General features: G+C 35.3%; 1 protein-coding gene across 4 annotated transcripts in view; it reads right to left on the bottom strand.

Annotated features, from left to right (window-relative positions):
* Nucleotides 1–551: 551 nt before the first annotated feature.
* The window catches only part of LOC110451918 (myosin-VIIa-like), a 68,198-nt gene continuing 53,371 nt past the window's right edge, over nucleotides 552–15,378 (bottom strand). For all 4 annotated transcript variants that reach the window (XM_021500254.1, XM_021500184.1, XM_021500336.1 and 1 more), the window contains 17 exons: nucleotides 14,820–14,989; nucleotides 11,778–11,965; nucleotides 10,799–10,923; nucleotides 9,943–10,103; nucleotides 9,368–9,459; nucleotides 8,742–8,803; nucleotides 8,155–8,307; nucleotides 7,312–7,417; nucleotides 6,434–6,548; nucleotides 5,346–5,432; nucleotides 5,038–5,144; nucleotides 4,462–4,580; nucleotides 3,765–3,831; nucleotides 3,440–3,556; nucleotides 2,603–2,686; nucleotides 2,010–2,129; nucleotides 552–1,618 (listed from right to left, as the gene is read on the bottom strand). In XM_021500254.1, the coding sequence (XP_021355929.1) occupies nucleotides 1,535–1,618; nucleotides 2,010–2,129; nucleotides 2,603–2,686; nucleotides 3,440–3,556; nucleotides 3,765–3,831; nucleotides 4,462–4,580; nucleotides 5,038–5,144; nucleotides 5,346–5,432; nucleotides 6,434–6,548; nucleotides 7,312–7,417; nucleotides 8,155–8,307; nucleotides 8,742–8,803; nucleotides 9,368–9,459; nucleotides 9,943–10,103; nucleotides 10,799–10,923; nucleotides 11,778–11,965; nucleotides 14,820–14,989 (1,957 nt within the window). In that variant the 3' untranslated portion in view covers nucleotides 552–1,534. The remainder of the gene's footprint in view (nucleotides 1,619–2,009; nucleotides 2,130–2,602; nucleotides 2,687–3,439; nucleotides 3,557–3,764; nucleotides 3,832–4,461; nucleotides 4,581–5,037; nucleotides 5,145–5,345; nucleotides 5,433–6,433; nucleotides 6,549–7,311; nucleotides 7,418–8,154; nucleotides 8,308–8,741; nucleotides 8,804–9,367; nucleotides 9,460–9,942; nucleotides 10,104–10,798; nucleotides 10,924–11,777; nucleotides 11,966–14,819; nucleotides 14,990–15,378) is intronic.

Below are 15,378 nucleotides of genomic sequence, written 5' to 3'. Positions count from 1 at the left end.
GTACATCTTCACTTTGTAACCATAGACCATCTTCATTTGGTAACCATAGACCCTCTTCATTTGGTAACCATATATGTATCTTTGTTTGGTAACCATAAGTATATCTTTGCTCAGTTACCATAGGTACTTCCTCACTTGGTAACCATATGTATACATCTTCACTTGGAAACTATAGATGTATCTTTGCTTGGTAACCATAGGTACTTCCTCACTTGGTAACCATACGTATACATCTTCACTTGGAAACCATAGGAATGTCCTCAATCGGTAACCATATGTATACATCTTCACTCGGTAACCATATGTACATCTTCACTCGGTAACCATATGTATACATCTTCACTTGAAAACCATAGGAATGTCCTCTCTCGGTAACCATATGTACATCTTCACTCGGTAACCATATGTATACATCTTCACTCGGTAACCATATGTACATCTTCACTCGGTAACCATATGTACATCTTCACTCGGTAACCATATGTATACATCTTCACTCGGTAACCATATGTATACATCTTCACTCGGTAACCATATGTATACATCTTCACTCGGTAACCATATGTATACATCTTCACTTGAAAACCATAGGAATGTCCTCTCTCGGTAACCATATGTACATCTTCACTTGAAAACCATAGGAATGTCCTCACTTGGTAACCATATGTACATCTTCACTTGAAAACCATAGGAATGTCCTCACTCGGTAACCATATGTATACATCTTCACTTGGAAACTATAGATGTATCTTTGCTTGGTAACCATAGGTACTTCCTCACTTGGTAACCATATGTATATATCTTCACTTGGTTACCATATGTACAATCGGTTACCATAGGTACAATCGGTTACCATAGGTACAATCGGTTACCATAGGTGAATCTTCAATCGGTTACCGTAGGTGTATCGCCACTCGGTTACCATAGATGTATCTACACTCGGTAACCATAGATGTATATTGACTCGGATACCACATGATCCAATTTCACACATAGTTCCTCTAAGCCCTTAGTATATGCAGGTACTGGAAAGTGACACTTTGTTACAATAGACGATTACTTAGGTAAAAAATAAATGGTTATATTTCTATAATAAACCACAATCGCGAAATATTGTATCTGTGCTGTATTTATCACTAGCGTAAGTAGAACTCAGTATCAAATATTTATTATAGGTTTTAGTCGACATTGTTACATTCAAGAACGAATGAAATTCATACATAAATAATATTTTCTACAATATGAAAAGGGACTAAAGAAGTTTTATAACAGAATTTCTCCTTCAAAAAAAAAATATCAAATTAACATGATTCATTTCTGTTCCCCATATCTACCATTAGGATAGGGTGAAGTTCATCGGATTTAAAGAGATTGGAACTCTTCATATGAAACACAGAAAGAATGGCTGACACATAATTCCGTTACACAAGCATCTTCATCCTCTCAAACTTCCTCACAGTTTTGGAGACCCCAAAATGTCTTTTTTAAGTGTCTAAGTCTTGAAATAGAATGTACACATTGTACTGCGGGTTTTTTAGTGTCTCGATGGTTTTTGACGGTTCATACTTGTCAACATCAAGCTGATGTAAGAGGTCAAAAGGTCATCCATCTTGTATCCCTGAAAACAGAAGTTTGTAAATGTCAGTGTTGCATATATAGTACATCACTTCTTCCCTGTTTTTAGGTAGAGTTGGACTTTATCATTGATCCAGAGAATGAGATTTTCTGATGTTGCATTGATTGAAATCAGTACCTCAATATACTGTTGTATTGTCCTTGAATGAGACTTTCATGACTTTCGTGAATTTTCACTCCCCGTAATGAGGGCAAAATCACCGGAGCAAATATCAGTACACATCACACTGTGTATTAAAGTAATCGCATGTGAGGGGCGAAATTAACACAGGGCTAATATGGATTTAAACTGTGACGACCGAAAGGTTCACAAGGCAAATATATCCAGGTATACAGTATTTCAGTCTACCCAGCTGTACAAACATGTGTCTTACCAGGGATGTTTCGCACAGCAGCTTGCTTCCTCGGACAAGATTGCCGATGGTCATGTGGAAATAAGTGTTACCGCTGCTCCAGTTGGATATCTTGGTGAAAGGATGCGTGGCCAGGATATCCTGCAACAGGAACAATACGGGTTTTATATATAAATACAATGTATCAATGCTAAATGAATTGGACACTTTCTAAAGCCTGCCTAAACTCTTTTCTTAAAACCTAACAATAAATAAGAAATGTATGTCACTGATCACAGCGAGTGCTCTCACTATAATCTATACCATTTATACAGAACTTCATATTCAGGTCATTGCTTTGAGAAATTCATTTGTTTTTTGTTCTGTAGTCATCAAAAACTTTGAGACGGCAAAAGACTTAAAGAGGCCGAAAGTGATATAGATTTCTTTATTTTTCAAAACATTAATATATGTAAAAAAAAAAAAAATGGGCAATTGTGATTCAAATGATGTATTGCATAAATTTTAATCAAAAATACATATTGTATGTCAGCTTTGATCTACCGATTTTATCCCCAGATATTCGTTACAACATTTTCATGGTATTAAAACATATTTTGCTTTCACGTCCATACCTTGGTTTGTTGATTGATAAGATTGACTCCGTTCTTGTTGATGGCTATGAGCAGAACATCAGGGTATGTGGGCTCTGTCGCTTGCTGTAAAAAACATCAAACAGAGATATTGAAGTAAATCAGAAACATAATATCAACAGTCATATAGTTACAAACAGCATAACCTTGTTATACTGCCACCATTCGTCCGGAGAAATTTTGGCATTATAAAGAGGTTTGGTGATAAAGTGAGGGAAATATATAAAGGAATTCTTAAGAAAACAAGAAAAAGGGGCACTGAAATTGTTGGCAGTAAACAAGATGGCAATGAAACAAGGGGCATTTTATCAAGGTTTTACTATATATATAAAATTTTCAACAATGCTTCAAAGTTGACGAAGCAATTTGCTTTTTATCATTCTGTTTTATTTGAACAAAAGTTGAAATATCCCACAATGTATCGGTCACGTCTTTGTATAAATACAGGCAGGCAATACATGTCAAGTTACGAGTGAATACTCTTTAGTTACAGACTCAACATGTGTGCATACATGATAAGATGTCCAACACAAATTAGACAGATCATTTCCTTCACTTACAGTCCCCTTTTGGGGGTAAAGCTACAGTACTAGTAAAGCCATTTTTTCCTAAAAGGACAAAACAGCTGTATGATGCAGTGTAATGCTAATTTCTGGTATACTTATCTATTACCAAATGATAAAGGTGCCATCCACTGTGTATGTATTATGTTCAACGTCCATGAAATAACTGTCAGCTTTATCAGTCGACATCAACAAGATTGTGAGACGTTGTCTTATTGTCTGTCCGCAAAAAGTTGGATATGCATGTGGCACGTACCTTGACTTCGAAGAACGCCGATCCGAACGTGGGCCATTTGTAAATAATTTTAAGGAATTCTACTTTGGGGTCCTCGAGAGTTCGCTGTGAATCACGGTTGAAGTAGTTCACAATAGCCTGCAAACACAATGAAATATTTTGTTATAATTTGTTTTTTGCAAGGTATCAGAAATTATTAATTTGAAAAAAATCCAATAGCAATGTAACCAAAATGTCCCCTTACACTAACACCTCTGATTTTTACCCTCTTTTGTAATTTTCTTTTCTTATAATATTGAAAATATATAATATTTCCCAATTCTTTAGAATCTGGTCTGGACCTTACCCTCTTCCAGTCCTCTGGTGATTGAACACGCACTAGATCTGCCGGTATCAACTCTCGTAACATCCGCCTGTGAAAAAACAACCATCACACAAAATGAAAGACTGACAACTGCTAAAAATCAAACATCACACACAATCAAAGGCTATTGATTGATTAACAATCAAAGACCTAAAACTGAATGTGATAAAAGAACATAACTTTAAAATATGAAAAAAAACTCAGATTATTAAACAAGCAATTCAGATTGATATGTCTCGTCTGTGCCCCTCTTTGACCATCAATGCACATATCAGAGAAACTAACTTAAACGCAAACAATTAATGTTGATGGAGATGCTGACAAAGTCAATGGACCATGAAAGGTAGGCAGCATCCAGCATTTGATGCATGGGCTGAGATGTACTACCTAAGATGCATTGATGGTCCAAGTTTGGTTGGTGTGGCACTTATAGTTTCAGAGAAACTAATTTAAACACAAAAACTTGATGTTGACGCCGTCATCGCCTTCGCCGGAAAAGCAATATCCACTTTGTGGCGGCGAGACAAAAAGTTTTGATGCTGTCCAGGGCAGGTTCCAGTGTGCATGCAAGTCCCTGCAATTCTTATAGTTTTCTGTATGTGCAATGCTGAAACAGACTGCTTGCTTTTATCTATGACGATTAAACATTCGGTGCCCAGAACTTTGGAGTGTTACTTACGGGATGTTGGCCAGACTACTCTTGTTGTCCCCACATTTGACCCTGTATATTAGCGCAGCCATCTGAGCAGCCTCGTCTTTACTACATTTGTGGTAGCCTCTTAGTAATTTAGGTAGCTCCTAGAAATAAAAATATTATTATAATAAATCACATAAAAATATTATTATAATAAATCACATAATTTATTAAACAAATCATTCATAAAAAAAAAAAAAAAATGAAAATTTACTTAAAAATATAAATATATTTTAATAATGCATAAAAATATATTTCATTACATAAATCAGAATGAAACTTGTTATTCCTGGTGATTTTGGCTTGCCCAATGACAGTGAAATAAAAATGTATGATCAGACATTTACTGTTGGCAGTAAAATAACAGGCAATCACCCTTAATTACCTGGTGACAGTCAAATATATATATTAATGACAATTACCTTTCTTGGTGGTCGAGTATTATTAGATGATGACTGTATTTTTTATGGAGGTAGTGAAGTATACCTTATTTGGGGGCAGTGAAATATACAGAACTTGTTCGTAGTAAAATACAATTTTAGGTGACAATATGGTGTGTACCTGGTGGTAGTGGAATATCCGGTCGGCCTGGATGTCACGGCCCGGCATTGTGTTACTCCACAACTTCTTCATGAAGAACACCTGGTATGTGAACTGGGGTACTGTTCCTGGAGGTATAAGATTGAATGTTTAGCAGATTAAGGGTGTTGACCTCAGGGTGTTGATGAGGATTGAGGGGCATTGTCTGAGGATTGGGGGCACTGATGAGGATTGAGGGACATTGATGAGTACCAGGTATTGTGGAGAAATTATACCACTGAGAATGTTCATGTGAAATATGCCTGAACCAAATACCCCTACGTACTCACCATCTCGGCTCGGTCTGGCTTTCCTGATCCAGTCAGTCAAATGTCGCACAAAGTCAAAGAAAAAGTCTCCTTCAGGCACGCTTATCACTGGAAACAAAATGACACATTCCTTCAAAGATTTCTGTAGGTAATAGATCAATGAATTCAACAATCTATACGGAATAAACAGTAGAAATTGAAGTGGCAGAACACCACTGATTATAGATTGATCCTCATAACCCGGTTGTTTTTTGTTCCAGAAGTACTGAACATATCACCAACTGTACAATACAAAAATACACTTTCAAGTGTTAGTAAATTAACAAGTATTTAATCCTTAGTCCAGGGGTGTTCAGATTATATTGAATTGTACATTCGGATTCCAATGTTTTTGAGTGACAGGCCAATCAATGTTAGTATTATTATACAGTCCAAATATACATAAGAAACTTTGTTTGCAATAGACATTATTGTCTTTGTGCTACATACATTCACAATATCTGTAATATGGTAGTGGAACACAATAAGTTCTTCCAAGTTACAAAAGGCAGCCTTACTACAATCTGTACATACTGTAGAATCATTTGTTTTACGTGGAGTTAAAATTTCGTGGTTTTCATATACAAGCCTGTTTTAAGGACATTATATTTCTCTGATTTCTGATTTTCGCTGATTTCTGATTTTCCCCCATCTATATCATACCTAATTAATGTTTTCGTGGGGATTTAATTTTCATGGATTCTTGTTATCCACAAAAAAAACGAAATTTAATGTCCCACGAAAATTTATGATTTTATAGTAATCCTTTCACAGGGTAACAATAGCATTTCAAGAAGTGATACATCATTGTATTGTGAACGAATGATAAAAGTGACATATTTTAACATATACCTAATTTAAATTTAATAATACTCCATTTCTAATTTCATCTTTGATTTATAAATATACATTGCTAAATTTTGAACGATAGCCGAAATAAGGGTTCTCTTATATATGCAACAAAACTTTTGGAAAATAAAATTAACAATCAAGTGAAATGGTTGTATTAAATGACATGTTTTTTAAGTCTCAAAAGTGTGAGAGGGGAGATAACTTGCTTGTTGAATTACCTTTATCAACAATTTTCACAAATAAGCTGAATCCTTCCGATGACTTCAGCCTCAGTTTGTTGGCAATGTTCTGACAGAAATCTTTCGCTCGTGTACTTGACTCCACTTCAAAGGCCTGAAACGAACATATTTCTGTTTAATAAACTAGTATCTGCTGAAGTTTAGCCACCTCTTTGCTGTTGAATGTTTTGAAAATAAAAAAGACAATTTTTTTTTAATAAATTTATATAAATTCATCAAAACAACATTAATCCTTCAAGATTTTGCAACCCAATTTATGGTGCATGATCATTTAAAACACAACCTTGTTATACTGCTAAATGGCATGTAGTGTATTTTCAACCAAAAAAGGGATTTGGTAACAATTAAGTATATTGAGAAAGGTGTATGAAGGAATTACAAAAGGAAGCTTATCTTGAAATAGTGTGGCAGTATGTGAGGCAGGCAAATGAAAGTAGTGGTATAATAGTCAGTTATAATTACTCTGTATAAGTGGAAGGTATTAAATAGAGGTTTTAATGTGTAGTAATTAAGGAAGGGCATTGTATAGAGGTTTTAATGTATCGTGATTAAGGAAGGGCATTGTATAGAGGTTTTAATGTATCGTGATTAAGGAAGGCTATTGTATAGAGGTTTTAATGTATAGTGACAAAAGAAGGGCATCTGTAGATGTTTTGCTTTGTACTGTCAGTCTTGTCTAAATTAATGTCAATGTGAATTTTAACTCATTCACCCCTGAAATTTCATAATGAACTATTCAAACCTTTGAATTGGAAGAGTTCAAATGTGTCTTTAGGGTTAAATGAGATAAAACTATAACTTAAGAGATGTAAGACAGGAATGCTCTAACAAAGCTAACATGATGCGCTGCCTCTTACCTCGTCCGAGTCGTCAGGGAAGTAGACTTTGTGTAGGATTTGTGTGGTCTTGTGTTGTATGGCCTCTACCTCGACCTGGTGCGGGGCGTACTTCCTCGTACCATTTCTGTCAATCAAATATGTCGGATTACAATTATATCATAGCATCCTCCCATTCACCACTACTAATTACATTCACTATTTGCTGAAGCCTCCTGTCCATCGACAATTAGGAGGTGTCACTCAGGGGTATCTTACGGCAGGAATGTTAACGTGAAGGCATGAGAATATCTTTACAGGGCAGGTATTACCATGTAAACTCCAGAAAAACCTGAATATGACACGTACCTCAATCAAACAACTTAGATGACACGATTTAATCGTGAGCAATTTACATTATATTTAACAGTTAAATTGGTTTTAGTGGGAACAAGAAAACTGAAAGAGAAAATTTAAATATTTCTGTAACAATTATTACTACATATGATGTATCCTATCTAAAACCATTCTTTGAGAATCCCCATTGAACTGTTATCAATAAAACATCAAACAGTACTAAAATTACACATTAGATGGTGACAATAGATCCTCAAGATATTCAATATCATTGTGTTACTGTATACTGGAGGTTTTCACCCAGTCCGAAGTTTTCGCCCAGTCAAACTTTTGCCTTTCAACAGTAAAATCCATTTTCACCCAGTTTAAATTTTGCCCTTCACATTTAATTACTGTTTATCATATTGTTTACTAAAGTTCTCTGTAATGATAAATTTGTCCGCGTTACGGTAGGCGAAAAAGGTGAATATTAATAAACTGCAGTGACAATGACTCAGTGTACAGTAAAAGAAAGACCTGTGACCGTACCTCAGTGTCTTTTGTACCCTGCTGATGCAATCTGTGGCTATGTGGCTGCGACTGGACCTAAGGAATTGCATCACCTCCTTCAGAAGGTTTGTACTGGGGATAAAACATCCCGTAGCTAACCACATGAGTTCCCAGCCCCGCCTTTCACTGGTTCTGTACATAAAGTTAATATTATATATACTGTTAGTTTTCTTTTTTCAAAAATGTTATCCCATAAATATTGAAAACTTCACAATGTATTGTATCTACATATCTAGACTGAAGTATTTTTTTTCTAAATTGTATGGTAAATAGCATAAATTATCTAACATTCAATTTCAAGAACACATAATTTCGAAATCTGAATCAATTTCGGAATCAGAGTTTATTTGAAAATCTGAATAAATCATTATTCTAAAATTTATTCAGATTTTCAGTTGCGAATAAACTTTCGAATAATAATTTATTCAGTGCTGATCCCATTCTGGATTTAGAAACACAATCATTAACCCTTTCACCCCTATGTAACTTTAGTAGACTCTACCATGCACTGATCTGGATGAGTCTATTATGGTCTACAGTATGAGGTGAGGTTCAAAAAGACTTACTCATTTCTGTTGTTTGTCAGTTGCTTTATCATCTGACAATAAATCTCATCTCTCAGAAGTTCCTGGAAAACGAAAACAATGAGAAATGAATTAGGGCAATTGTAAAATGCGGAAAAATTATGAACAAAATTCAAAATGTCATTAAAGTAACATAATAACAATGCATAAGGGTGAAAAGTTGAACACTCCGACATGTTAGTGCAAATAAATACCTTGAATCTTTGCCAAGTTATTTGAATTTCAACGATATTTTCGTAATTTCAATTTTTGATATATACACATAAGATATCTCAAATACAAGTTACATAAAAACAACAATGTCAATTTCGTTGAAGTTAAAATTTCTGGGTTTTTTTCTATTTGGTTACCATCCTCACAACATGTACAGCCAGGGTGAAATGAAGACAGGAAATTCAGAAGTATTTTATTCATGACATATCATATACAAAACACACTGATTTATTTTTTATTTGTAAGTTATAAGAACTACAGGAATCACCCTGCATTTTTATTACTATATATATATTTTATAATTACAAAATTTACATTTATACAGGTTGTGGATTTCGTCAATTAAATAATCTTCAACTGTTAATGTCAGGCATTTTTAGATTATTAACACTTACATTTCGTAGAGGAGGTTCGTAGATTTGATCTGTGAGCTCGTTGGCCGTCCTTCCTCGTTTCGAGGGGTGGTCACCGATGTATTTCAAGAGAGGTAAACAAAGTTAAGGAGAGCAGATACTTTGTAATAAACATGCAATCCCGCATTTCTTGTTTACTTTTTGATATAACCAAGTTTTTATTTGTCAAAGATATCAGCTCGCTGTCAGTTACATTATCAAACCATATAATCCTTCTTTGAATTCACTTTCAAAAAGAAGCATTAATGATCGTGTAATTTCCATCTTTGCATTTTTGCATATTCTGCTTAAAAAACACTATAGGTTTGGGACTTACGATCAGTATAACGCTCATAAAAAGTGATGTTAAAACAAGTATGAAACACATTCTGTCAAATTTGAAGCAAAATTTTCTTGTTTTAAAATTTGGAGCATTTAATGATGAATTCGTACAATATGGAACTGAACAAATGATTTTTTTTTGGTACAGTATAAATATAAGGTTACAGAGAGATCTAAAATGTAAAACTAAGACAAAGCAATAGCATTTATTGGTAAACTATAGAAGAAAAGGATATCTAGGAAACACATGCATGCTTCCTGACAAAGCTCTTCTTTGCCCAGCAGTTTCTTAAGCAGTGGCTGTTTGAGCGGCTCCTTGGAGTGTCGCCACAGTTCGTCAGGGCGCCTCTTGCGTGCTGTTGACAGGGTCTTGGACAGGGTACGCTTGGGAGGAGGTCTGGGAGAAAAAATAAGTGATGTTATATTTTGTTTATCATGTGACCAGACTTTTCATGAGTGTAATAACATTATCACAAAATAATGACAAGTCAGCAAGTCCCCACCATGTGCCTGACCACCCCCCTCTCCATATTACACTATGGTCAATCTTTTAGTAACAGTGACTTTGACCTTGACCTCTGAACTTTTCAAAACCTTTTTGGCACACCTGTATATCACAATGTATCATCATGTCGAACTTCAAAAAGATTACTCTTCTGGATTCCAAGATAAGGATAAAAACCACTATGATCTATTTTTAGTAACAGTGACCTTGACCTTTTAAAACCCCTTTTGCACCTCTATACATATCACAGTATATCACCATGTCAAATTTTGATAAATCACATGAGTCCTTTGGATTCTGAGATAATCTCTGGATCAGATGTCATCAAATCACTAATTACTTGTCCCAATACTGAATTAACTCATTCACCTCTGAAATCGAAGACACATTTGAACTCTTCCATTTCAAAGGTTGGAATAGTTCATTATGAAATTTCAGGGGTGAATGAATTGAGGATTCAAAAGGAACAACAATTAATATAAATCACAAACATGAGTTCGCCACATTTATTTCTCTTTAATTCCTATATATTTAAGTTCAGAGACTTCTAACTATGCCATATTCTGTATATTTTACATGTGGTATACCTGAAGTGATCGTAAGAATAGTGTTCCAGTGTGTAAGGTACGTCTGTTCCCGTATCCGGAACGTTGTCCACCTGGGTCGGAGCCAGCATCCGATCTGCTTGCTCACCAGACTGGAGGAACAGATTCTGGAATGACAAAGCAGGTATTGTATCACACTAAACACATAATACAATAAATATTAATAGGTCAAAGAAGGAAATTCAATCTAACTATATATCATGATGCCAGCACGTACACAGTCAAATTAGTGATTTAGAAATATATCAATGTTACAATACTGAAATACATTAAAACGTCGATAATAAACCCAATAATTTAAACAAATTTAATTAAATTTGAAAATAAGCCTTGGGTTCCTTATTAAGTAGTCAAACATATCTGGAAAAATAAAGTGTCTTTGAATATAGACTGATCTTGGAAAATATCCCTTGGACTCCAGGTCACGGAGCCACATTTTCCCTGTTGGCCTAAACAGTTATCACACTACATGACTCATTATTTCAGCAATTTGTTTTAACAAAAGGAATAGTCTTCATTTGATCAAATTCAAATAAAACCTGTATAAAAGAATATTTTCCATGAAAAAAACAGTGATCAAAACAACCCTTTTATGGCTGACTGTCTAAATGACTTCTAAAATAATTATAAGACTGCCTTGAAAATAAGCCTGGCATTACTTATTAACTCATTCACCCCTGAAATATCATAATGAATTATTCCAACCTTTGAATTGGAAGAGTTCAAATGTGTCTTCAGGGGAAATGAGTTAAAAGTGACAAGAAGTCACCGCTCAAGTATCATCATGATTTTAGGGTATGCCAGGATTTCTGACAGCAGTTTGATGATGGTTGGCACTGAGACTTATATGTGTTTCACACTTTCACCCCTGTAGACCATAATGGACTAATCCATATCAATGCATGGTAGAGCCTACTGAAGTTACATAGGGGTGAAAGGGTTAAGTTGTGGGAAGACTTACCAGAATTTCTGGAGGGGGTTTGTTGATCGTTGGCAGTACATAGACACACTCGGCCGGGAAGTCACCCTTCACATTCGTACGCACATTTTCTCCGACACACCAGCCTGAGTTCATCACAGTCTCCCCATTCTGTTGGTCCAGCACAATAAGATCACCCTTGGTGAAGTCGAGGAACGAAGACCCGTCACCTACAAATAATTAAAGTCTGGTCTTGTACATTGAACATGGAACAAAAGATTCTACTTCACAGCCAATAGAACCATGTTATCTACAAACAATATTGCACAAAAAAAAAATAGATTAAACAATTATCCAGTTTCCAGAAAGTTTAAGCTGATTCCCTTACAATGGCTATAATTAGTTTCTTCACTCTCGAGCTCTAGAGGCAAAGGATGAACTTAAAGATGATTGGTTAATATTGCCTGTTGCCCAGTTGTAGGCAACAATTTTTTGACATTTTTTCATTGGTTGTAATATATAAGTTACACCTCCATATGAACTTTGACCTTACAAAAATTACAACATCACACTGAGGGACATGTAGCATCACACTAAATTAAGGGGCGACTGTTACATTTTGATTCTTTCATACAGGACAGGAAACAGGAGACTTGTGTATACTGAATAGGCTTTTCAGACAATGTATAATATATCATATTGGAAAATAATCATTTTGCTCATTAAGACTGCATGGTAACCATATTTATCTGGCAATAAGCACGACTAACTCATCCAGATCTATAGCAGCTAGTACAAATGACAGTTAATGCCGTTTCTTTCTCCCGTAATTAGCCTACCATTTTTGGGCTTAATAAAACAGGAGGAATATGGTAATCAAGTTTATTTCAATTAACTCAAATAATTTAATTTGTTTTACAAGATGCTCATTAATTTCACACAGGACTGAGTCCATGAAATGACAACATATAATTATATGATCTCAATTTTATCCAGTCATGTAAAGTTGTCGAAACGTTGGGTGTATTTTATACCTTTGAAATAACATTTCATATAAATCAACGTGAATAAATCGTTCAATGGTTTCATACATGTACTAGCTCTGTATCTACACTTTAACAGCGTTCTCTCAATCTACAACTCTGCTCCTGTCTGCTCTGGCAATTGATGTTTTAAAAATTTAATCTTGATTTCAAAAACTTACAATTTGACTACCTTTTTGTAATAGTACTGAACAGCACAGCAATTGACCTTAGTTAAACTTCACTGTGATTATGAACACTTATACATATGTAACAGGAGAAAGAGAAAATGTAACGGCCAGACTGGGGTTCCAACCCGGAACCCTCTGAACTCTAAGATGGATGCTCTACCAATTGAGCTACCTGGTTGAGGGCGATCAACCCAGTCCAGTTCCGCTACGTACATCTCCTCCGAACTCTAAGTCTTCGCCCCCGAAGACACAACTATTTACAACCCAAGTTCGGGTATCCCCTTACTAAGCATTCTCTCAATGCTTGAAACAAGGGTTGGCAAGCTCGCCAATTTTGTAACATGAGAAAGAGAAAATGTAACGGCCAGACCGGGGTTCGAAGGGGTTCGAACCCGGGACCCTCCGAACTCTAGATGGATACTCTACCAATTGAGCCGACGATCGACCCAGTCCAGTTCCGCTACACATATACCAATTCTAGACCTTGCATAATATCATAGTGCAGATTTCTAATTTTGTGGTTCATAAGACATTGCAAAGCACACAAAACTAAATTTGCAATCCAATTCAAATTATGACTTTAGCAAATATGAAAATTTGTCTTCTATCCTAACATAATTATCAGATGTGTCTCTCCAATATATTCACAGCCCAGAAAATTTGCTAAAAATTAAAAAAAATATCAAAATTTAACTTACACATACTGAAGTTGCATGATAAGGTGTGATGAAATATTAAAAAGTCCCTCTGCAGTTAGCACCATGACCAACTCCTGTATGAGTTGATATTTCTGCAGAATGTTTCCTATTTTTGAAAGCTTTTCACCTTGAAAACTTTTTAGGATAATGGAGACGTACGTACAGTGTCATTTTCATGCTAGAGTTTTGGAGCAGTACATGGCAGCTTCTTGTACTGTAAACGTATATATTTCAGCACACCCACATTTTAGCATGATGTCAAATCTAGCACATTGATGAATTGGCACACCCACAAAATATGCAATAGAAAAACACTATACAGGAAATCAAACTCGCTAAATCATTATTTACCACAATATTAGGAGAGCACAAATTGCTAAAACAAGACTACCACAAAAATAAAACTACATTGTACCACTAAAATATGTACATTTACAGTATACTCAACCCTGTCACCCCTGTGCAACTTAAGTAGACTCTCCTATGCATTGATCTGGATGAGTTCATTATGGTCTACAGTGGTGAAAGGGTTAAATAGCTAATCTATACAATATCAGTTCTATTTCTCACTTGGTTCCTCATCAGGGGCATTTTGTTTCTCTGTAAACAAAATTTACCAATAATTGAATATTGATATTATACTATCTAAACACATGGATGTTTCTACACTACTGAATCTCATTACAATAACTACGGTGGCTGATATGTGCCATTTTATTGTTTCGTCTCTTCGGGCGAAAACACAAGAACTACAATAAACCTAAATTCTCATGGTTTCATTTTTTCACCCAAAAACCGATGAAACAACAGGAAGTAAAAGTTACCAAATCTCTTTTTTTTCAGGCTTTAGTTTGAAATAGATATATATACTTCTTAAAACTTAAATAAGATATAAATGTGTTGCATATCTCAAACAGGAATGTTTTTTTGTTGAAATTGCAGAACTTTATATCTTGTAAGTGGGTAAAGTTAGTTGTTTCACTTTGAAGAAAACATACATGGAAAATTAATCCATGTCTTCATTTTTCAAAGATAAAACTTCTTTAAATAAACTTAGAAGATCACATATACATGTCTGTACTTGTTTTTGAATATAAACTTAAAAGATTACATACACATGTCTGTACTTGTTTCAAGATTGTAAGGCAACTGTCTACGTAAAATCTAACCTACCAGGTGAAGTGTAGTCCTGTAAGGCGATCACATATTTGGAGCGTTTCTTTAGACCCTCTAGGAAGGTCACGACAAGGTCACGTATATCCTCTGCATTTGGCGACGTGAATGTGTACTCGTCTCCCTTCACCGTGGCCAATGTGAAGCTCTGCCCATGCATCTTACCCGTTCTAGCAATAACAAACAATCACAAGTCAGTTATTCAGAAGAAATAATTTAAGTTTGACCCCTGTGCGTTGAATGTTGGATTATTATCATTCCAGGCCTTCAGGCTGTTTTGAATCCTAATCCTCCTCATCAGGCTATGAGACTCTACAAATTTCTAAGAAATCTCTAACTGTGAGAAAGAGAATATCACCATTCTAACACCAGAGGCCTGATCGTTTTAACGGACAAACCAGTTTGCCCATTTTAAAATGTTCTATTTCGTGTATAAATCCTAGCTGACGGATCTGCAAATAGTTATAATGCAAGGCGGCTGTAATAGCCTTTGTCAAGGCTTGCATGAAAGCAACCTCAAATCAATAATAGGTTTGTCACAATTTCATAAACGAACAAT

This window comes from Mizuhopecten yessoensis, unplaced genomic scaffold (genome assembly GCF_002113885.1).
Source record: "Mizuhopecten yessoensis strain PY_sf001 unplaced genomic scaffold, ASM211388v2 scaffold81, whole genome shotgun sequence".
In the NCBI taxonomy this organism is placed as follows: domain Eukaryota; kingdom Metazoa; phylum Mollusca; class Bivalvia; order Pectinida; family Pectinidae; genus Mizuhopecten; species Mizuhopecten yessoensis.
The sequence above is the reverse complement of the archived record's forward strand: the minus strand, read 5'-3'. Positions and strand labels throughout refer to the sequence as shown.